Source organism: Ixodes scapularis, unplaced genomic scaffold, assembly GCF_016920785.2.
Source record: "Ixodes scapularis isolate PalLabHiFi unplaced genomic scaffold, ASM1692078v2 PGA_scaffold4__175_contigs__length_147842914, whole genome shotgun sequence".
Taxonomy (NCBI): Eukaryota; Metazoa; Arthropoda; class Arachnida; order Ixodida; family Ixodidae; genus Ixodes; species Ixodes scapularis.
In genome coordinates, this window is record NW_024609879.1 from 1,842,961 (window position 1) to 1,867,489 (window position 24,529).

The following is a 24,529-nucleotide window of genomic DNA, read 5'->3' on the forward strand; positions in this document are numbered from 1 at the left end:
CAGAAAGACGTTTGATAGGCATCCCCTCTAAAACATAATCGCAATCTATTATGGTGTGACGCCTTGAGAAAGATACGACTTTTGTTTACAATGGATTCAGAGATAAGTTATTCGCTGTACACCAAATAGCAATCTGTGAAACATCATGCTGTAGAGCGTATATATATATCAATGTTACAAATATGACCAATGTTCATATTACTAGTGTCTTATTTCCTTGACAATGAGAATCAAAAAAGTTACTTACCATCATGTCTTTGTTCAACGTCAGGGTGGACATATCCACGGGGGTTGGCATGTAGGCCATCGGAGATGGCGCTTGCTGAAATCAACGCACAAAATCGGGTCTACACGCGCTGATTTTTTGTGAATTAAATTATATTACAAAGTTAACTGAGAACAAGTGGGTAAAATACTTTCTTAATACAAGTTTTAAAGGCAACAAATAAAAAAAAGAGGAAATAATTTTCAGAAATATCGCGGTTTGGTAGCAGGTCATAACTAGCTCAATTCAACAGCTCAATTTTCTGCTGCAAAATATGGGATGCAAAGAAAGGTTAATGAAGCACCTGTCAAAACGAAAGTGTTAACGATTAAAAAATGATGGTAATGTAAAACAGCGTTACAATGAGTAGCGGAAGTTTAGAAATGATGTTTGGTACCCAAGTGACGAATGGAAGGCAGCTTCAATATTGTTTTCTTGAAATACATACTAAACAGATCACTTAATAGGGTACAGTAACACGCGATTGTAGAAAGCTTATTTTTATGCTACACAGAGGAATGCAATGTAGTTTCATATACGCTGAACACCAAATTCCTTTCTTGAAAAAACTTTCTTAATCGCATATTCAAAATTTTTTACGTATGTGCTGTAGAAATAAGTATAAGATTCTCGATGAAAACCGCAAGAAGGCAATAAACTTTTATGTGAACACTGCACAGACGTTCAAATTAACTCTTGTAAAGTTTTTAGTTATTTGTTCATAATTAAGCTTAAGGTATACACATATCTTAAATATTTATACAATATATCAGCAGATTAAATATAAATTATTTCAGCAAACGCTGAAACAAGCGGAAAAGAGTGAGCTTATTTTCGTAGGAATAAGCATGCTTAAAGATAAAAGAATAAAATAGAATTTCCTTTTGTCGAACTTGTTTTCGTTGGTTGGGAAGACGGAGAGTGGGCAAGCACTCACGGCAGCGATGGGAGCAGCGGAGCGCTGCGAGGAGTCCGTCAGCTCCAGCTTCCAGCCGAAAGCCAGCAGCGCCTTGAGCAGCTCTCGGATGGGGTCCCGGTACCGCTCTTTTTCCTGGAGGCCGAGGAAGCAAGTCACAAAGCACAGTGTCCAGCACAGCTACACCCTTGACTTTCTTCTTCCATCTGCGTGTTTTCTTCGATGCAACTTTGAAACGAGACTACAAGCTTTAAAGTCTAAACAATATGTTCATACGCAGGTCTATCGACTTCCAACGCAAACTGTATATCTTTTGTAATTATTTCCAAATTTATTATACGACGCACTTCCAGGCAGCGAAGTTCATACACAATAAATTGCTGCATTTGTTGGTTTTCTATGAATAGCAATAGAATTCGTCTAAGACCACCTCAAAGACGACGTCTTCGAAAACGACATCAAAGAGGACGTCTAGGACCACTTCTAGGACGACCTCTAGGGCGATCTCAAAAACGACCTCTAGGATGAGCTCGAGGACGACGTCTAGGACGATGTCAAGGACGGCGTCTACAATGACCTCTAGGGCGATTTTAAGGGAGATCTCAAGGAGAACGTCGAGGATGACATCCTAAGGAACGACGTAAAAGACGACGTCTAGGACGACCTCTAGGACCACGTCTTAGGCGATTTCAAGGACGACCTCAAGGATGACGTCAAGGACGACGTCAAGGAAGACGTCAAGGACGACGTCTAGGACGACCTCAAGGACGACTTTAGGACGACATCAATATCTTCCGGTCCTTCGAAAAGGGTGCGAGTGTGAAAAAGTGTGAGAATTTGAGCTGAAATGGTCTACTGTGCATACCTAGTTCGTGTTAGGAGGCCACAAAGTCCCCAAAAATTGGGGGGGGGGGGGGGGGGGGTTGCTAACGAATGCTATCGCACTAAAATCGCCATAAACTGGTCTGGACTTGAGCGGACACAACGACTGCATGCTGACTGTTGCTCCTAGTGCATTGATAAAACGCCTTTACGAACTGCAAATGGAAAACAATAGAAGGAATAGACACAAAAGGGACCAACAGACAAACTGTTCTCCATTTAACAAGAGCTCGAAAAATACTGTATTTTTTTAGTTTATTGAGACAACATATAAGCAATGAAAACAACATTTTTGTATACCTCTAAAACATTGGGTTTCGTTTTCTCAATAATGAGGAAAAAAATATTTTTTGACTTACGAAATGATTACAAAGCATGCCAAAAACTTTCGCTTTGACAACCACACAATGGTTACCTGATACACATGCAGCAAGAAGGGGAAAACAAAACTTGCATGAAAATATATTTAAATATGGCTTCTCCAAACTCACCCAGATAAGTAAAATGAGAAAAATAAATATTGGATTGGGCATGACAAGCCGCATATTTCAGGACTCGTGACATTACCAGCTGAACATAAAAATAAAAACAGATTATTGTACATCCACACCGCTGGATGTATAATTAATACAGCTTCAACCCGTAACGCATATCTCAGGTTCACACGTAAGTGTCGACCAGTTCCATGCATCCCAGCACATATATTGGAAATGCATAATTAGTTTTGCATTTTAGGAACCAAATCATTATTGGTAGAGGGACCGAGCAATAATGCCTAGTCCGACTTAGGTATGCTTTCCATGATAGTTGCTACAGACAACAGTTCCCTTCATCCGTCCATACACCGACTGCTCACCTTTGGCTGTTTATTACTTAGTTCTCATCTGCTTACCCCACATTGCAAAAATGCAACTTGTAAACTCTGAACCCAGAAACATTTTGGGTTGCTCTATGTTTGTCTTATAAGATTCAAGGTAACCTACATAGTCAGTAAGAAGGTTGTAGGGCTTCAGTCTTGGGTGTGTTTTCACGTCGTCGTTCCAGCGTTCTCCGTACTGCCAGCCACGTTCCATCTGCGGGCAAATCATTAAAAATATACAGTAGATGATGTAAAACTTCAGTGATATATATATTTCTGGGGTATGGCTGAGTTGCTTTCACATAATCCATACTTTTAGATATTCAAAACGGAACCTCGAAGAAATTTAATTTTAACAATATAAAGCAGGTAATGTGAGGAACAAAACATTAAGACTGTCAAAAAACCACTGCATGTTTGTTGCACATTTTGGGTGACTCAGTGTCATTATGTAAGTTTGCAATAAAAATCGCAATTTTCGTGGACTACAGCTGTCATCGTGCGTATTGAGCGGCAAACTTAGAACCATCCAAATAATAAACATTGAATACAACCTGTTGTTTTATTTGCGGGGTGTAGGAACTCTACACTACAATAGCGCGTCTTGCATAGAACTCCAAAGGACCAGGCACGATAAGTGCCAGGAAACCAAAGATGCATTTTGCAACGTTTCCATTACGCAAAAAATATAATTTTTAAGCGTTCCACTTCAAAATTCTACTTTAGGTAAACTGTAGGCCCAACATTCTAGCTGCATATTTTATAATCATGCATATGAGCCATAAGAAAAAGTTTCCTCAGTGAATAATGTGTGACACAACATTCAGAATTAGTTAACTGCATCACAACGTTGTAGATTGAAGAGTGTTGAAAAAAGTCTAACGCAACTTATACGAATAAGCATTAACTAGCCGGTGGAAGAAGCATAGTAATGATTCTTCAGAAATGACACAGAAAACAGGGAATATTTCTTGTGTGAATAAATGTTTCTGAATTAAATAGCTCAAGAAACACAGATTTTAGGAATGACAAGATGAAGCTTGTCATAAGAGCGTTTGTCAGTTGTACAGTAACCTACTCAAACTTCGGGAAGGATATACTCATATATACAAATATATAAATAGTTTAAATAAGAGCACAACTGCACAGACGCTGCCTTTAAACAGTCATACTCAATGAAATAGCCGAGGAATTTCTCACGTTCTGAGCATGTGGCCAAAATCGGATTGTTTTGGGCGACACACTTGCTTCAGGCTTACATAGTACTAAATAACATGAAAGCCTCGAACCTAAATAACATTAAAGCACTAACAAATATGCCAACGAGGCAAATAAGATGAGCGAAAACTCACCTTACGAGTAGCCCACGCGTCGTGGAAGTGTTCCGAAAACCTCTGCACAATATTGTGCAAGTCCTGGCTCAGCTGAATCCTACTCGGCGAAGAGCAAACAAATATCAGTATGTAGATTTTTTTCAAAGGGAATTCAAAAGCGCGTTGGTTTAAGGAAAAGTGACTGGGAAACAATAAAACACACATTTGGGACGAAATAGCAATCTTTTGGACAAATTACCAATTTAAATATTGGTAGTACGTCCCAAGTATGTTTTATTCTTTCAGCGTAAGTTTTAGTTGAAGTTTATTTTACCAAGATATTAAGCTTTATTTCTTAATTTCTCTTTATTCTGTAACAGTTTGCGCTTTACTCGGTAGCGATCAATCGCCAACGAAGCAATTAGTAATTCATTTGCTCGAGAGAAAATGTTAGGCAGAGCAAAAGAAGGGCCATTACGAATTCATAAAAATCTGGGCGATACTAATCGCTTAGCTAACACAGCTTTGGCACCCTTGCATCTATAAAAGTCACATGAATACACTCTTCATTGATAAAAATTTAGCCGAATGGCTGTGAAGTTCTAAAATATCCCAAGTGTGTTCCTCTATATTGCACGTGATTGAAGAAAAAAGGACAGGGCATGCACAGATCAGCGGATTTTTTAACCATAGATTTAGTGAAAAGAGCAATTTCGATCAGCAAACCTTTTGATATTGTATTTCATTTATAAGTGGAGTTAAATAAATGTCTAAGAATGCAATGCTCTTCACGTAGGGCCCCTTAAAATTATTGTCAGTAGAAACTTTTAGTTACGTTTGCCAAGGTGTGCGTAACTGCACACTCAAAGTATGCCTTCGCACCACTGGCACAATATTATTAGATTAATTATATAACTTTATTTGTTCTGAAATATTTATAGTGGCAAATATTTATATTTGTACACCCATACTATTTGCCCATGACGATTCTGGTCTTCCAATGTCAACTAACAAAGACATGCACATTAATATTGTGACTGACGAATCCTTTATTAGAGTAAGCTAGTTCCTACTGTCGGCTGGAGGCTATAATTTCTTTCACGCACTCTAGGCAGCCGAGATACTTTTATATATAGGCACAGCGTAACTCCACCCCGTTTAATCTTGCAATGGACCACAGCGGTTGCTGCGAGCCATTGGAGTCACTCCAATGGCGTGTAAGTCTCACGTCACCTTCGGGAGAGGCGCCAAGATATTTTAACGCTGATGAGATCGCTTTTAATGCCGGCTGCGGTTCATTGTAACGTGAATTTTTGTATTGGTGTCATGTGCAACCAATGACGTAATAATCGTGGTTCTGTGGATATTTATACAGTGTGGTCAGCCATTTCAAAGTTGCGACGAGTCACTCGCTGTAGATGAATAATTTAGCCAGTGCAGTACGACCGTTAGCCTGGGGTCTTTAACGTGCACCATGCAGTAGTGATACACGACCGCACGCCGGTACAATGCTCATCCACATCGAAACGGGCAGGGGTAGGGATCGAGCCCAGAATCCCTGGGTTCTGGAGCGCGAGCTTTCGCTCCACGTGCTCCCAGCTGGTGTGCGCTAGCCCACTCGGCCACCGATCCCCCACCAATGGCGTCGCTGTGGTCGACTTTACACTACTTTGCGCGATTGGACAAACAATCACAATGGCGACCTGAAGAAAATAATTCTGCTTTCATCGACGGAAATAAAAGTAATGTCAGACTGTCAACGTTGACGGTGTTGAGTTTAAAATGCAATGACCTCGAGCTTCCACAGTGCATCCTGTAGACACTATATCAAACTTGCGATTCACAAGTGAGAATAAGTACCCAAGGCGGTGCCGCTACTGTGATGAAAATACTGGTAGTGACGTCGCGTAGGAGAAACGTAGGAAGCCGCCACCGAAACATCACGGTGCCAAGAGCCTGGTGGGAAGTGCTCAGAGTACTAACCCAGGCAGTAAAATCATGTGCCCGATAATAGTTTTAGACTACAATAATCAATAAACTTTGCCACTGTAGTACTCGCACTAACCGTGACGCCCACGGTCGCATACACGATATGCAATATTTAAAACTCGAGCCTTCATCCCATTTTTTGTTAAATTAACTGCGATGTTAACGATGACGCTCGTTTTTACAATATAGTGCACAGAGAAACGTGATTATAATTTGCTTATTTGCATGTCGTTCTGAAGCTTAAACTCCCTTGCAAAATGTATAAGGGCGCAGCAGGTGTAAAAGTAATTAAAATAAAATTCCAGCCCCTAAACCGTTGCTCACCCGCTGGTGTTGACCGGCTCCGGCACGTAGGGGCCTGAGGTGTGGGTGCCCTGCTTGCACCAGTCGTCATCCTGGCCCTCAGTGAGCGAGTAGTCGGGCGGAAGGGCGCAAGAAATTGCCGTCAGGCACGGCAGGGCCTTGCTGAACAGCTCGGGGTCGTACTCCTGGGGGCAGGGGACAAACGCGTTGTAAGCGAAGTGATGTTGGGATTTGTGTGAACGTGCCTTTTTCCGCTCCAATCTTTCTCCACCAGCGGCGCAATACGTGAAGACACGCCCGCGCTATCCTTATGCGCCTCCAGCAAATTGCGTCTTAACCAAATGAGCTTTAAAGTAAAAAAAAAAACGGGAAGAAAACCGTGAGGGTCAAGACTGAATGAGTGGGAGAGGCAGTCGACTTCAGAGGAATATGTCGAAGTATGAGTAGCCGAAGATGAGTGTACTGTTCGAGCCGTTAGGGAATTCAGAGCAGAGATTAAAAATCAAGCGGTTTTCTTCCTTTCTTTTTTTGTTTGCGAGAACGGGACAAAATGAAGTCAGATTTGATGACGCAGACGTGGATACTGAATTCACTGCGCCTGCATATGGAGAAGTGGTCGTAAACGTGCCTGGGGAGGTGAACATCCAGTTTATTAGTGGGTTTCAGCGTTACGAGGTGGTGTTGAATGCGGAAGCGTTCGTGAGCTTGAGAGCTGTTTTGACAACATAGAAACTGACGAGGCATGCGGTGCAGAAAAGTATGTAAGTGATGTTAGGAGATATTCTGGTGTGTGTTTCAGAAATTTTTGCTTGAAATTAGGGGGAGGAGGAGCGACATGGTTGCAGGTAAGGCATCTAGGGGAGTTGCATGGTGTGTACCGGGTGATGGTTGTGTGGGGGATTTAGGCGAGACGGACGGCCCTTTCACTAAGCGAGATCGGAGGTTTGGGGGTGGCGCTAGGCGAGAGTCGGGGCTTTAGAAATGCGTTTGGAAGGGTAGACGTGGCCAGTGGCGGAGAGAAGCTGATGGGTGAGTTTAGGAAGAGAAGGGTGGTATGTCAGGACAAGAGGGTTGCTGGGTTTCATGGGCCTGCGTGGAGAGAAAAGGCAGTCAGAATGAGAGATGCGGGAAATACGGTCTAATGCCTTGTCAAGAATGGGGCGAGGGTATTCCCTGTTTAGAAAAAAAAAAAATTAGGATACAAAGAGGGCCTGACTATGACAATTGTCATTTTCGCTGCGAGGGCGCCGGATGCGGAGAAATTGTTAAAACAGAATGGACTCGATTTGGTGTTTGAGGTGGCAAGAAAACTGGTGAAGGTAGCTGTGTGAGTCGGTAGGCTTGTAATGAACAGGTGCTTTAAAGCGGTAGTAGTTAGAGATGGTGAGGGCAAATAAAGGTAGCAGGGGTAGAAACTCAGGAGGTTAATTCCAGGGAAGGGTATGCGTCTTCAAGTTGTTGACCGCGTGCAACGGGCCGAGTCCGTACATGTCATCGATATATCGTCCGTAGAAGAGGGGCAAGGGAAGGGGAGTGTGTCGAAGAGAGACATCTCAACGAAGTCCGCAAAGAGGTTAGCGAAAGAGGGACCCATTTTAGAGCCCGTGGCGACACCACATTTTTGTCAGTAAAAATAGTTGTTGAATTGAAAATAATTGGAAGGCGCCTTGCCGAACTCGTCCTCTCCCTCCTAACGCCTTCCAATTCAACAATATGTTTTCGCATAGTTTGACGAAGGGCGTGCGCCCGAAACGTCGCTTATTTTCCTTTCTCCTTCCTTTTGCATGCCTCATCTCAAGCTTTTAGGTTTGTGCCAATTTTACTTGACGGTGGTACCCCACCCTTGGATACCCTTTGCATGTCCCGTGCAAAGCTACTCGCGACTCTGGTAATCAATAAGGGTCGCCACGCTTGAAAAATATGGCGGCCGAAAACACGTCGTGCCGTGCTCTGCGCCAGCTCAATGTTCAATGCTCGAGTTTAAGCAGTGAAGATTGACTTCAAAATTGTTTGCCTGATTTGTATTCTATACGCTCAAACTATGCGGCCGTATGTTGGTGTAAGACAGCTTCTAAAGGCTTAGCCTTTTTCAGGAAAGTGATTGAAAGGTTACCTATTGTCCTTCTACCGCTCTGATGAACATTGTTAAAAGTACAATGTCTGGTTCACGCGGATACGTAGTTTGCGTTCAGAGTGATCTAGGAAACGAATTGATATCACAGTAACGGCAGTCACCGGAAAGAATATTTGCCCTACTCAACATAAGAAGCAATGGAATTGAACCCTTTTCGTTAGGCCATTTTAAGTCATGGATCTAACTGCAGCCCAGTCCTTGCTACCGTTTTCGGTGTCGCGATGGATACAGACAATGCAACTGCCCCTGCCTTACCTCGGTGGCCATTGTGCCAACCGCCAATAGGAAACGTGCATTATAGGGAATGTCCCATAATTCAACGCGCGGTTACGCCAACGCCGACGCTTACGACGCTCAGGCCGGAAACGAACGCCTAAGAGCTGCACTCTAAAAAAAATATTGTTAAAATCGAAAACATTACGCGTACGAATCTCATCAAATAGGTTGAATTCCGTCCCTACTCTATGTGCGCTCTATGGCACCGAAGAGTCTAGTGTGCAATCCATTCCTTGTCCACAACGTCCCCTTTCCTCCTGGTATCGCGTGACACGACTGCACGTAGCAGACGGAGGCAACGACACGAAGGCGTAATTATCCATATTGCCGGGGACGGCAACTCCAGGAAAGAATTCGGAACAAAAAACTGAGAGTACGCAACCATTTTTGAGAGGGAGTCGAAGATGTTGGTGAAGAGGAGCATGGTGAGCCTCCTCTCCTCTTCCGACGCCGTCCCGTAGGCTCCCTGCCCTCCGCTGGCACTGTAGTAGCTCTTGCAGCGCTCGTAGTGCAATGTCAGCAGCTGCAAAAAGAAAGGGATGAGTGGATCTTTATCCTACAAATAAGGTCACGAGACGCAGAGTGCGCTGCGCAATGACAGATCTTACTTTTCTTACATTAGCGAATTCATTGCGATAATGTGTTGTTCGTACCTAATTCCTTAGTCGCTCTAAAATTGCGAGCAGTGACGGGCCGCGCCCGTAATATTGCGCAAATCTATATCCTGCTAAATTTAGCGGGAGGTAAGCCTGAAAAAGTTTACGACCGTTACGACATTCCTTTATTAATTCAAAGGTTGTGTAATGAAAATCAGTCCTCAACACAGTATATGTACGAAACACAGATTTTGGGCCTCTTTGGTTCTTGCAACAGTTAAACCTTCCATAACAAAATGTCTTGTTGGTGACGTTTTCTGGTTAGATAAAGTAATGAGCACGGTCCCGGCCATTGTACATACGGTGCCAGGAAGACAAAGAGTACGCTGAAATTTGAAGGAAACTTTTGTGTGCTTTGGTGATTTAGAAAACCCAGAAGCACAAAGAGGCTCGCAACAGTGCCATGCACGCAACCTTGCGCGCCTGTATCTATAACCACAGCCATGTGCGGTAATTATGGCCCTAGCACATGCGCCATAATCACTTGCCATTTTTGTAACGAGAGCGAAGAGCGTGGCCAAGACAGCGAATTGGTGAAGTAAAAAAAAAAGTCGCCAGTCAAGCCGCACATTGCAACTTCAGCCCGAGAAATAAACCTTTTTCAAAACCCTTTCAAGGAGCAATGGAGGCAATCATTTATTGAGAACGAAGCGTGTGATTGTATCCGCGCCGAACATATCCCTCGTTCTCGATGCGAGCTCAGCCGAGTTTACACCGAACGCTGACACAGCCCTTGTACCCAATATACGCTCTGAGTGCGTGCTCAAACAATAGCGGACTCGGATAATTGGCGGAGCAGCAACTAGATGCCGTGCAAGGTTAACAAGGGTCTATAGCATAGCACTCCGAGATGTTTTCTTCAATGGATGTGTTGACCTTGGCAGGCGGTCTGGTACTTTTGAATATGAATACGGTAAAAGTGCTTGGGCCTAGTCTGGTCGAAGAAAGCGACGATTTCGAGGAGTTGTCGGATCGCTTTTTGTGCCAGGCGTTGTTAAAGCAAAAACTGCTTTGGCCTCCGTAGAGCACTTTTTTGGAAACAAAAAACGCGTGTGACTCTTTCGAATGCGTTCGTGATTTTTAGACCAGGCTTGCTGCGGAGCACCTACGTCGATGAACACAGGCCGAAATTATAGACCTTTTTTTTTTTAAAGTGACAACTCAATAAAATCAGTGCTTTCAAAGTATCTTATTCATTCTAAATTCGCCTCTTGTGAAGCGTTTTGCTGTCCTCGTCAACTTCAATCTACCGTCAATAACCTGTTGTGAACAGTCATTTAAGAAATACTCATTAACAAATAAAGTTTGGGCGGCTAGCGAAATAACAGGCGCACTTCTATGCACTCTGGGTGTGAAATATTTCCATCAACGATGTGATATATAGCATTGTTATGGTCTCGAATCTCAATTAACTAAATTCAATATGGCATTTAGATTTTCTTTTACTGTTTATTCAATTGCCTTTAAATCTAAAACAAAATGACTGCTTGGAATGTGGAGTTACAAAAGAAGACTGAAATGATTACTAAGGAAGCAGCCAGAGGTCCCCTAAAATTAGGTATGATCAAAAACCGAAGTCCCTTTACAGAAATAAAGCTGGGTTTAAGATGAGTTTGTGACTACAAATATTACAAAACATCAAATGTCGAGGTCGAAAATAAAAAGACAACTCAGGGCACTATATGTTTGATGTCATTCTGTCACCCTCTATTCTGCTTTGTTTTCACACACACACAGTGTGATGAACTTTGCTGAGAACTATCCTACATTCTAAACATATGCATGCTTCCTAGCTGTAACGTACCTAGTTGTATTAATTAAACTGCAAATATCCTTTTCATGTTTAAAATGTTCCCGTGCCACGAAAGTAGGCACATTCTATAATAAAAGAGCCCTTAAGGTATACTCACATTATCAACCAAAATCTAATCCGACAAAAAAAAAAACGTAAAAAAAAACGTAAAAAAAAGCATAGATGCAACAGTGACTGTTTTGTGAAAGTGAAATTATTTTTCTAGTTAAAAGATGTATCTGAAAAAAATGACCTCAAACGTTTTCAAGTGACGCTGCGTGGCTCTCTGCTTCCTTTAGAAAATGAGTGGTACAAACAATGGCTTACCCTAAGAGCGACAGTTGTGTACTCGGTGATGACGGAAACATCTACCGTCAGCTTTCGAAGTAGCCTCAGGAGCATGCTCGGCTGCATTTCTCTGCAAGTGGCGCCGGAACAAACAGTTCGATATATCAAATAAAATAAACGGATCACCACCGCTTTCTCGCTATATTGTGGGAAAGACAGGGGTAACAAAGAACGCGTTCTGTGGTGTTTCCTCAAGTGTTGCACAGACAAACGTGGTACGTGTGCCTCGACGGCACAAACATCATCGTGCGTCTCTGACAGAATACTTTGACCAGGATAGCATTCTGGCGGGAGTAGAATGCCAAGTTCGTGTCTTCTGCGGTTACACAGCACAGCTTTTATTCCGCAATTTCGCGACTCCTCCGATGCACGTTTTCTTCCACTCCGGCACACTCTGCCACTAAATTAGCAAGCGCGCTGGCTCAACGTATTCTTAAGTTGGTGACAGGTTTAAGAGCTCAGGGGTTACTCTTCCCACCTCCTTACACTTTAGCAGAGCGAACGCGGAAGAGGAGGTCGCCTCTTCTCCAGCGTCTGCTCTGCTAAAGTGGAAGGCTTCCCCTGATCCCTTAAGCTGTCACCGACTATAGATATCAAGGCCACAGTGCCTCTCGTCGCCTACGGAAAAGCGACGAGCGACATAGATTACACACGAATGCTGCGTTACGGCTCCGCTGGTACGTGAGATCAATTATTGAGGACATAATTCCAAGCACTGACTCAGTATTCGTGTGACGCTCTTCTGTTACAGAAAGTGGCTAGAAGTCAGCCCTATAACATATTTCGTGTTGAACCTTCCCGGTCTGGTAGATTGCCCAGAGCATAAAAAAGTTACGTCCCAGTGAATCGCAAGTGCCCAGTTTTAAATTGCGTTTTTTCGGTTTTTTATGGAAAGCTTGCTCTAGCAGTGACACAGAACCTTCGAGAGAAACACGGACTGCCCACATGCTTTGGGTACTGTCCCGCATTCGTTGCTGTCTCTTGCAACCGTAATGGTGATATTGATACGACAGTGCAAGCATTCCTTCTCAGGTTCAGTATGCCGACCCAAAATTGTTTTCGGGCGTTTATAACAAGTTCATCGGCGGAAATTAAGAATAGCGAAACTTTATGCAAAGGTGCGGGGTGCGTTTTCTGCGGTTTGTTTTATTCACAGGTGAAATTTGTTAGACAGAATCCTGAATACGTAGCGTTCTAAGTAAACATGGAAGAGCCCTAAGAGTGGACTCAAGTAGCCTACAACTTCGAAAAAAATGCCAGGCTGCTTTACTAGAGCTACAATTTTAGATATAGAACATCGCAGTAAAAAGTTGCCTGAACAGTTTATTAGGGCTACTTGTAAGTTTGCTCCTTATTGACAAGCACGCATTTTGACCACTTTGGTTTAAACCAGAATAATCATTTTCAATAACGGTCGTAAAAACAGCGATTGCTTGTTTTGTGCAAACATTGGCTCACTTGCTGTTGACCTGTTTCTGAATATTCGGAGACCTATATGACATTCACATCAATAAATCGTACGACCACCGTCCTTGGGAATGGGCTCAGTCAGGCCTCTGTGTCAGAGCGGTAGACTAAGCTACTTTAGGCACCCCGGTGTTTTCAGATGCGTCGCAAAGGAACGATTGAACGCCTATCCATTCAGTGCACAGCTTCGGTTTGATCTGTAAAAATTCACACCTTTTTCGCATTATCGCAGCAAAAGCAGTGATACCAAAGAATGTATTCCGTGTTGCTTTGCGGCGACGTTGCACGAACGAACTTGATACGCATTTTGTGCCGGCACAAACATCGTCGTGTGCATCTCCGAAAGAAGGCCATGTCAAAGCTAACGCTCGAATGGGAGTGGAACGTAAAGTTCCCGTTTCTTGCAGTTCCATAGCCAGCTTTTACCCCGCTATTTCACGTCTCCCCATTCCGTCCGAAATCCACCCTTCTACTCTTCGTCCTTGCCTCCTCACCATTAGTGTGGGTACGCTCACCGCGCTGTGAAGTTTCAATCTCATTTGTCCCACATGCGTTGTTTTCGGATTTGATTCAACGTCAGGTTCTAAAACCACAAATACACCAGTTAAAAACCGAGCGTTTCCACGCTTTCTCCGGTGAAGTTTTACACCGATACTATTTTACGTGATGCTCTTGCGTTGATGGAATGTTCGTTAGAGGAGTCTACTAAGAGCCAGTCCATATTCTGCGCTAAAAACATGTTTGCCCGAGAGTTTCGTCCAACCCACTATGCTCTCTACGCACCTTGTAAGGGCCACGAGGAAATCGGAGACCTTCTCCCGCTGTCCCTTGGTGAGTATCTTGACCTTGGAAAGCCGGTACACGGTGTGGAGCGTGGCGTCCAGCAGGCTGGCGTAGTTCTCCGCGTTGCTGAAGTAGCTGTAGTACTGGATCAGCATGGGCAGCACCGAGTTGCCGATGTACCGGTTCAGCGCCAGGGCCATGTCGCTCTCTGTGTTGTCCGTCTGCCAGCCACCGAGCATACCGGTTACGAGACGCTCATGCATATGCTCACCTATGCCCATCAATAGCAGAAATAAACTTTGTGCAGCTATCGTTTAAAGATTGACCAGAAATATAGTCTTTATTCTTGGCAAGTTTTCTAGAATACAGGCTTAACTTAAGTTCAAATTCAACCTATAATTGAGTGAATACAGCGTGTATTTTGCGCTACCAGCTTTCCCAGGCTTCTTCGCAGGCGAATATTGATTTAGGTGAGTCCACTCAGGGTCCATAATTTGAAGAGAGCCTTTGGACATCATCTTAGGGATATAGCATTGCACAGAGGAATTGAAGCATATATTCTGCTCGCCTCATAACAATACGGCGAGCAAGTTCTCCAAAAAGCGCCTTTGGCACATCGGAAGGCAAAGAGGAGCACACCAATCAGAGTGCAGCATAGAGAACGCGCAGATAATGAGCGATGACGAGGCAGCCAAGCCCGCCTTGTCATTGGTTGAGGTGGGAAGAAACAAAAGCACGTGACCGCGTTTGGTGGATAAACAAACGCAGGAGGTGCTCAAGGACTAGTCGAACTTGCGCGCCTTTTAAATAATTAATGGGTCAGGTAGCAGCTTCTGTGATTAAAACGTTTGCAGTTGTATTTCGGAGAATCGATGAAATCGTCACATACGAAACTGCCTCGTTTTTACGATGCATTGTCGTTCTTCTCGGTCTCTTCCTTATTGCCACGACATGTAGAATGCACGTATGCAGAAACTAAGGTCGGAAATCGCAGCGGGCTGATAACAAGCTGACAAGCAACCTGTGCGGAGAGGCGCAGGAGCAGGTGGCCAACTTTGCCGCCCGCCACGTCCATCCGAAAGCACGTAATGATGAAATGAAAAATCTTGGGCTGGGGGGGCGGGGCTCCCGTTAGAACGTAATTCTGCATTACAATATCCTGGATTTCAAAACGTTACAGCTTACCCGGTCCAACATGGTGGCGGCCCGAAGGTCGGGCAAGAAGCCGTCCTCCAGCAGACGGAAGAATATGTCCTGATTCTCCAGCCCGTACACTCTCTCCAGAAACATGACGATAGACTGCTTGTGGTTCGGTTGCAGTCCAGGGGGCAGGTCGCTTTTCGTCTTGCCTACGGATGTAGGGTATGAAATTGTGAACTCTCGTGAATTGCAGATTCAATAAGAATTTTGCAATCATTTGCGAGTCGTTGATGCAATATGAAATTAAACCCGTTTGTAATTCGCAGATGGAATCTAAAATTGATATCACCTGCGAATCGCAGATTCAATGTAAATGATCAAACACTAGCAAGTCGTAGGTATATTGGAAAACAGTAATGTTAAAGAGGCATAGTTTTTTTTTTGATGTCTCACCTATTTGGCAAATTCAATTAGCTCAAGAATGTATTGTATATATACATTTCATCCTTATGTAATCACTTAATGAATTCACCGAACCCTCCGAACAACTAAGCGACTGGTTTAGTTTCAAAGTATCACAAACAGCATCTCCATCCCGTTAGCGTGAAGTGTGAAAAGTATCTGGCTTAAAAAAAAAAACGCAAAGTATCACGGCTCAGTAGCGCACGTAAAATAAACCAATGCTGGCAAAACTCGACCATTTCTAGCTTCCAAGGTAATACACGATAAAAAACGGCTCGTAAACTTACCGGCAGAAAAGAACGCACGATTGTGAGTCTACACTTTATCTCTAAAATGCCTTGAGTGCAGACAGAAGCGCAGGCTCGTGAGCTTATCTCAGCAGAATGTTTTTTGTTTGTACACTGCGCGACCTGTTAGCATGAACACGACATCGCCGAAGTTTTCAATTTTACCTCGAAAAGTTACTAGTGGACCGAAGTTTACTCCTCAAGTTAGTTCCCAAGAGAAACACTCTCTTTGGCCATATTCGTTCTCATACAGCCCTTTGATTTTAAGAGAATTCCAAAAAAACTATTGCAGGAGGACGCTTAAGCTTCGTCTTTGAGAGTATAACGCGATAGCTGATCATATAAAGCCCCGTTTGTTCTTGAGCCGTGCAAGCGCGTCTGCATGGCCTAGTCGGTAGCGTGTCTGACTCAGAACCGAAGGAAAGTGGGTTGGAATCCCGCCTCTGCCTAAAATTCTTAAATTTATTCCTTTAAAGCGAATGAATCACTTTATAAAGTGAAATCGTTTGAGACATGCGATGACCTTTAGTTCGCCTTACATGGCATGTTTTAATCACTTTCATTCCGCGCGTGAAGTCACGTTTCATGTGAGCCTGTTGGGTCGTTTGAAATTCCCGCGCGAGGTCATGTGGCTGTGGCGTCATGACATTGTGGACCTATCAGGATTCTCTCGTTCCACCGACGCCGACACCTGCTTTTCGGTGACACGAGCTCCTTAACGCTCTCGTGTCAAATGAAGGGCGATCAGCTGTTCGCGTTAAAAGCGTCGCGCGGTGTACGAGAGCTAGTGCGCAGAAGGTGCTTTTGAATCGATGTACTCGTGACCGTGCGTTTGTCAGCGCAGCAGATGTTTCTTATACTCCGTTTCACACTTAGCGTGCAACGCTGCCAAAGCTACTGGCGCGAGCGCGTGGCTTCATCTATGGTTTGTTTCCGCGAGAACGCGTGCAAATGATCAACGAGATCAAGCCCCATGTTCGCGCCAAAAGCTTTGACAGCGTTGCACACTAAGCATGAAACAGAGTATAGATGGAGTTTAGTGTGTTAATTCCTGTCGTCTCCACGAAGTAACAAAAATGCACAAGGAAAACAGCGTACATGATGGCGCCACGGTGGCTCACATTGGGGCACTCTTTCTGATCGCCGCTTTTAGCAAACTCTTTTGCCAAAGCCCTTTTAGTAAAGTTTCACAAGCTGTGAACTGAACATGTATTAAACATAATAGCAATGAGTGACCTCTAATAGATAATATTGTGCTTTCGTTTTGTAATTGATAAAAAAAAGTCAGAGCTCAATTTTTATTCTACAGCCTGTCCACTAGTTCGCCAGCCAAGTAGACTAATGGTCATACCGCTATTCCATCGGACCATAGCTTGGCTAGACATTTTTAGAGTAAGACGCCAAAGTAACTTAAAGAAACAAGTAGTTAAGATACTGTAATTTTGATGAAACAACTTTAATGAAAGTGAACATTCACTACATTTTGTTATCGAAAGTGCGTGAATTAGTTTAGTTGTTAGGAAAAAAAAATAGTTTGTAAACCATTGCATCCAGAGAAGAAATTTGTTCACCAATATAAAACTATCTGGTATCTTTTCTTATAAAATGAGTAGAGCGTTACTTAAGCAATGTATCGAAGTATCAATCGAAAGTGATTCTAATATTTTGTACCGGTATCTAAAATGCTTTTTCGGGGGAATCAATTACTATCTGTATATAAGATACAATTCGAGAGTATCTTGTTCAGACCTGGCTTCAGCCATCCAGGATGACCTCAACATTCTATGACTTAAAGGATTTGTTTGTCAATACTCCTTTTCCGCCACTGGTCAGAGCCTTCTCTCTTCCCTGCTTCTTTCGGGCGTCCGTGTTGTTCTGTTTGTACCGAAAATCATATATCACGCTCACTAAAAATAAAACAAACAAATGTGACGTTTGTGTTGAGACAGCTAAGGTCGTCGACCTTTGGGATGGAACGACACTGGTGTACGCAGTCGATGAGAAATATAGCCAGTGCAGTATCACTGCTAGTCTTGGATTTTCAACTTGCATATTACATAAATCGCGAAGAGTTTCAGTCGTTCTGAGGTGAAAACGACGCCGGTGCGACAGGAGATCTGGTAACAGATCGTGTTAGGGCACCCCACGTCGTAGCACGTGGAGCGAAAGCTCGCGCTGCAGAACCCTCTTGGATTTTCCACTCCCGCCCGTTTCGATTGGATCAGCCTCGTACCGGCGAGCGGTCGTGTGCCGCCACTGCGTGATGCACTTTAAAGTCCCCTGTCTAGCGGTGCTACCGCACTGCGTTTCATCGACAACGGAGACTCCAGACGGGGGCTCACAAACTTCCCGCTGTATACACAAACAAGCAACACTAATGAGGCAAATGAACGGCAGCTGAAGTGCGTCTCGAGTCCTCAGGTTCTTTGCCGCATGAGACTGGAAATCGCGCATATTTTTTCCCACAGTCGCCCCATGTGAAACGCCCTTTAGGACCTCGAGCCGACTATACACAAATCCTGATCGACTCATCTAGCCGGTCATGTCACGGTGGTAAAAGAAAAGCTTGCTGACTATTATGATAGACTCTATAATCAAAGTGTAAAGTTTTTTTCTGTCTTCTGAATAGCAAGAAAATTCTGCACTTTTATTGCCTGAAGCTTTTTCTTAAAAGATGCTTTGAGTCACGGCCAACTGTTGGGAACGGTGAATACGTCTCCGTTGAATTTAGGGATTGGATTGCCTGCTACGTTTGGCAAGATATTTTAACTGCAACATTTAGCGGAAATAGAACGTAACCTTTGCCCTTGAAATCAAATCTCCCTGCAGACCTCCCAAAGCTGAGTTCATGGCTGTCACCAAGACTACAGGCGCACCTACCTGACTCCCCCTTGCGCGGAGTCTGCAGGGTGAACCGCAGGCTAAGGGCCCCGAGCAGGTCGTCCAGAGGCACCAGGGAGCGCAGGATGGCCCTAGCGCGCACGCATTCGTTCTTGCCCTGCGCGATGGTGGCCGCCTCAGGTGCACATCGGCCCAGCAAGTCCACCAGAGTGCAGTAGAAGTTCAAGATAGCCGCTCCCATGTCAATGTCGTCTTCCGACTCCTCCTCGTCAGCCGCTGCACCCTGGGCCTGAAAAGACATCGACGCAACTCCCTTGTCAAACTCCTTTTAAAGCACAATGCATTTTAACGGAAGGAAAATTCTGGTGTGAATTGCATCAGCGTTAATTTTATTTCTACTGTGTGGTCAGCAGCTAAATTTAGCTGGCTAACGTCCTGCAAAATTTAGCTGAACGCCATTATAAGTCACGTGGTCGCGTGAACGCCTGACGTGTACCAGGCCAAGCCAGGTAATATGACGTCTTGGCTTCATGTGACCACATCGCAAGACCCCACACTGTCACTTGACCTCAGACAGTCATGAGACGGCATGGTCACTCGACATGACCACGTGACCTCAAGAAGTCATGTGCCAGCTTGACATCACGGGACATGGTCAGGTTACATGACATTATATTTTGACCTGGCTGGACAACGAACATTATTAGGTCAAATAATGACTGTGCCAGCGTAATGTCACGTGACACCATGACAGTGTACCATAAGTCACGTGACACGACGTCGCGTGAACGGATTTTTCACTGTCATGTTGCATTCATATGCGAATATATCCTTAATTCATACTGCATACAGGATGTTTGGATGGTAGGTCAAAGGAGTACTTTTGCGGACACTATTAGCTATAACGCAACAGCCGTGGTCATTCCGTACCCCCAGCGCCACCACATATCAGGGAAACCCTGAAACATCGCGCAAATTCAATTCAAATCTTTGGTTCGCTCAAAATTAGAGTATGCAGCTTTAATCTGGGATCCTGGTCAGACGACGCTCACTTCTCATCTCGAGTCAGTTCAGAACCGCCGGCGCTCGTTTCATACTTAATAATTGTCACCGTACAGCAAGTGTATCATCCATGAAATCTCTTTTCTCCTTGCCACTGCTTTCTTTGCGCCGTAAGTGTTCTCGTCTACGTCTTTTCTATAAAATATACAATTCTAACCCCGTTCTTAAAGAGAAGCTCTTCCTCGTCCCACCTTACGTTTCTCCACGCATTGATCATCAGTACAAAGTCGGCGTTCCTCATTCTCGAACCTCAGCCTATCACGATTCTTTCAATCCTAGGACATCATCAGAGTGGAACCACCTTCGGGCGTCATTAATAATAGTACCCTCGTTAGATGTGTTTAAAAGTGCTGTTACTAATTATTTTTGCGAAAGTGACCCGTGACCTATCATGTCTTCTATTAATGTTTGTTTTTTGTTGTTTTTTTCACTCACTCCCCTTTGTAACGCCCCCAGGGCCTTGAGGGTATGTAAATAAATAAATAAATAAACTGCGCCTACCCTTTACGGCGGAATTGCTTTTCCAGTTTATGATTACGCTCTCTCCTTGTCGTCTGCGGTGCGCAAATCAGATGCCGCCACAGCACTTGCCGATGTTTGCTTCACAGGCTTTTTAGTTGCCTCTTTCGGTAAGTAGTCAGCCAAACATCCAACAAAGAGAGCATACCGAGCTAAGCATAAATTATCACAATTCTAACACAAGGAGAAGTCTTGAAAAGGCGTTTATCCGATTAATAAAAGTAATCTACGGAGATATGTTTACAATCGTCGGCAACAATCATGCCTCAGCCCGGTATGTCCCCTTCGTTGTTTTCTTGGCTAACTTGTTTTCGTGAGTCAGGAAATCTCCGTACCGAAAGAGGCACCGACAAGAGCCTGCGCAGCAAACTGCGGTGGCGTCTGCTTAACACCTAACAAACGACAGGGAGAGAGCGCGGTTGCAACCTGGGAGAGTAATTTTGCCGCACAGGGCAGGCGGCGTACGTGCAGTTTCGGTGTGCGCCTGCTGTGTTGCGCAGGGGGCTACGGATCGGCCAGGGCTGCCGTGTTACATATAATAGTGTCCGCGATAGTACCTCCGTTATTGGCGTTAAAACATCTTCGGACATGGCGTGGGAGTCTTTAATGTTAAAGATACCTACCCAAAACGCAAGATAACAACGATAACTGCAAGGGAAACATGGGGCTGAGCTGGAAGCAGCCCTCTCAAAATGACAGCAGACGAATGCCCCATGCTTTTCATTTTCATTCAATTTAATTTATTTGGCTTAGGAGAGTCGTGAGTTTGCAGAAAGGCCAACGGCCCGTACCGGTTGGTACGGGCCCTAGGTTTCTTTTTTTTGTTTTTCCGTAAAAAAGTAACGTCATTGAAACCGTAAAAATTTGTTTTCTTCATTTCACTTTTTACACTTTAAAGCGAGTATTTTAGTCTGTTTAAACAGTGTAGCGTTTCCAGTGATCTGAACGTTATGGTGACTTTATGAAAGCATTGTTAAACCGAGTATTCCACGTGTTGTTCCTCTAAAAACATTAAATAAAAAAATTGTCATTCCTTGTTTAACAAGAGAAACGTTGCGCCGATCGCGTCAAGCTGGTAGGTTAAGGCGTTTGAAACAATGCGGTTGCGCTAAAGAAGTGTCGAGCTTAACAGTGATAAGAAGAACTAGGGATTAAAACTAAGCCAGCGCAATATTTCTACTTACGGGTTATCTTGCAACAATCACCTAAAATCAATCTTAGAAAATTTTGGAAATTTATTTTACCCGGTGGGACAACTCCCCATACCTTTGCAATCAATTACTTTGTCACTGGCGACCAGCGTAGAGAATAAAAGTCAAGTTGATTGAAAACATGATTTCAATCGTGATTTAAATCATGATTCCTGCCGTGATTTAAATCAGAGCAATTTTACTTAAATCATATTTGTGCCGCAAAAATAATGCGAAAATGGTTTTATTTGCCGTTTGTCTATCATTTAATTATGGCTATGTGCATTTGTTTCGTTTTGAAAATAAAAAAAAAATATTCGAGCTAAAATGATTGATATCAGGCTGAATTCGACCAGTATTATTCTGATCAGATTGGAGAATTGAGCCGCCTGTCTACCTTCCACTTCGTTCGCCAGTTACGTAACGTCTTATATCAAGCAAATCAGAACGCGAAAGACGGGAACAAGAACTAGAAAAGTCATTTTTATTGAAAGAATACCAGAACAATAAAGAAAGCAAATAAACAATTTTTGCTAAATAAAAAATCGAACTGCTTTTGTTCTAGTATGGCAGCAGTCATATGAAGTAATATGCGTTATGCTGTACTTTAAATTTACAGTATAGTCCTTTCTTCCGCAATGTTAACGGGGATAGGACGGCTTTATAAATTATACTAGCATGTTTAAAACTACATAGAGTGATAGAGAGTCACTATTTTCTAGCCTCAATGATTTAAATAGTATTATTCCGATTTAAATCGAATAAACCCTTTTTCAAACAAACCTGATTTCCTTCATAGAAAAACATATTTGTTTCTATTTGGCTAGCGACCCACTAATAATGGCCAATTCATTCAATACGTACTTCCAATCAATATTTCTGGAAGATGATATGGATATTCACAGAAGTATTCCCTTCGATTAATCACGTGTGCAAGATCAAGGTGGTCTAAAACATGTTTCGCAATTGTATGCTTCTATGCTTGTATGTATGCAATTGTATGCTAGACATCCACACTTGATTTCCTCTTTGCACTGCGTTTGGACTTGGCTTCAGCTTTGGATGGACAACGGAGGACAGTACGAGCCACTGAGGCCAATCCAATGCCACGTTGGCTTCACGTGACCTTCGGCTGGGCGTGTAGTCAGGCGATGCGCTCGCAGTGCAGGATCAGCAGACAGCACGCACTCCATCGCTATATTAGAATCATTTTTCAAAAGTTGCTATCTAGCACCAACGTTCCTTCGTCATGGAATCTAGTAAATGTTCTTCCTTCGTATAAATACGAAAACACATATTTATCGTCCAATTATTGACTTAGTTCCCTCACATAACACTAATGTAATCTATTAAGATGTAATCTACCAGCACATTAAGGAGTTACTTGAAATCATCAATATTTTATGCGATTTTCAGTACGGCTTTCGACGTGGCTTTAGTAACATTTCGCAACGGTATTTGCCTACGATATCGGTCACTACCTTGACAGTTGAAATGAAACTGACACAATATTTGTAGACCTATCTGAGGCCTTCGAAACTGTACCAAACCAAAATCTTGCATAAGCTTTACATCATCCTAAAGAAACCTTCCTTTGTCGGCAGGATATCTACAACTTTTTCCCTTCGCTCACAGCATGGCCGGCCCTACACCATCAAGCGCCCTGGGCAAGCTCCGGACGTGCCCCCCCCCCCCCCCTTCCCCTCTTTTTTTTTTAAATTCCCATATCTACTAGGTACGACACCACGTTGTTGGTAAACATGTGAGTAGTGACCCAAAACGAGCGCTCTGTGAGACGGGAACCCCATTCCAAAAACGAACGGCGATCGAGCACATAGCACTGTGTTGAGCGATGTGTCCACGTAAATAAAAAAAAAAAAAGGCACGCTGTGGCGCCCCGCTTTTGATGGCGCCCTGGGCGACCGCCCAGGTCACGCACCCCAAGGGCCGGCCCTGGCTCAGAGTAGGTAACTTTCAATTCTTCCAATTCTTCGAATGGGAATGTATCGTTGTGTGTTCTGCATTGCTTTGTCCTTAGACCACTTCTGTCTTTATTATACATAAATGATTTTTAACACCACATTAACAATAAACTTTGTCTAAACACTGACGACTGTGTTTTGTATCACACGTTTAACTCATTTCGGAATAACATTTTCCGTAGCGATTCCTTTGCCAGTATCCGCAATAATGATTTGCTTTCACTAATGTTTCTTCATTTATTCTCGCGTATAGGTTCATTTTGTTCTGTTTTGTATAACTCTTACCACTCCTAAGACAGCCCCCGCAAGGCTGAAGTATTTTAATATAAATAAATAAAATAAATAGTATAAAATAACCTAGCAGTATTAACTTATAAGGGTACTTGAGCAAAAGTTCTGAAGCAATCAAGCTAACACAGATGCTGCCCTCCGTTAGCCGCTGCTCCTGCCACACCTATGCCAACCTGTGAAGGTTGACACGCTGTGCACGATTACAAATTTCGAGATTCGTGCGAAGCAAACTGGAAAACCGGAGACCTAAGTGACGAAACACAGCTGAAGAGAGCGCGAGCTTTGAAAAAAGAAAAAAAGCGTATGAAAAGGTAAGTTGGCTATTGCAAAAATCTGAAATTTTTTTGAAGTCAAGTTTAAGATTATGTTCTCTTGGGCGAGCATGGCGGAAGTAGGCAAAGTGAAAAAAAAAGGTAGCTTAGCAAAAAAAAAAAAAAAAAAAAAAGGAATTTTTAACGTAACAGCCGGAAAGAGAAACGCGAAAAATAGAAGATGAATACTCATGTCTCTAAGGGTGTGTCACAGGACCGGCGTTCCTGAATGCACCAGCGGGGAAAGAGTATTAACAAAGAATATATCCACTACGATCTAAATACAAATGGACAAGATGTAGGGGCCTAGACGTGGTGCAAGGAAAGTAATATTTCGATATATCCAAGCTCAAGTTAACTCTACCGCTGTAAATACGCCACGTGATGAGACGGTCATCCTTATCTGCAGCACAAAAACAGAAAAAAAAAGAAGAACGCCGAATGTGCTTGTGATAGACAGG

The 24,529-nt window shown here is 43.4% G+C and overlaps 1 protein-coding gene across 1 annotated transcript in view; it reads right to left on the minus strand.

The window, feature by feature from the left end:
• Positions 1–24,529, minus strand: part of LOC8026823 (ryanodine receptor) — a 561,398-nt gene that overhangs the window by 201,132 nt on the left and 335,737 nt on the right. Inside the window, exons 58-67 of the mRNA XM_040217827.3 lie at positions 18,753–19,002; positions 15,169–15,332; positions 13,984–14,204; positions 11,713–11,803; positions 9,320–9,460; positions 6,549–6,712; positions 4,275–4,353; positions 3,047–3,136; positions 1,203–1,316; positions 248–322 (exon numbers count right to left, since the gene is read on the minus strand). Of these exons, the coding sequence (XP_040073761.2) occupies positions 248–322; positions 1,203–1,316; positions 3,047–3,136; positions 4,275–4,353; positions 6,549–6,712; positions 9,320–9,460; positions 11,713–11,803; positions 13,984–14,204; positions 15,169–15,332; positions 18,753–19,002 (1,389 nt within the window). The remainder of the gene's footprint in view (positions 1–247; positions 323–1,202; positions 1,317–3,046; positions 3,137–4,274; positions 4,354–6,548; positions 6,713–9,319; positions 9,461–11,712; positions 11,804–13,983; positions 14,205–15,168; positions 15,333–18,752; positions 19,003–24,529) is intronic.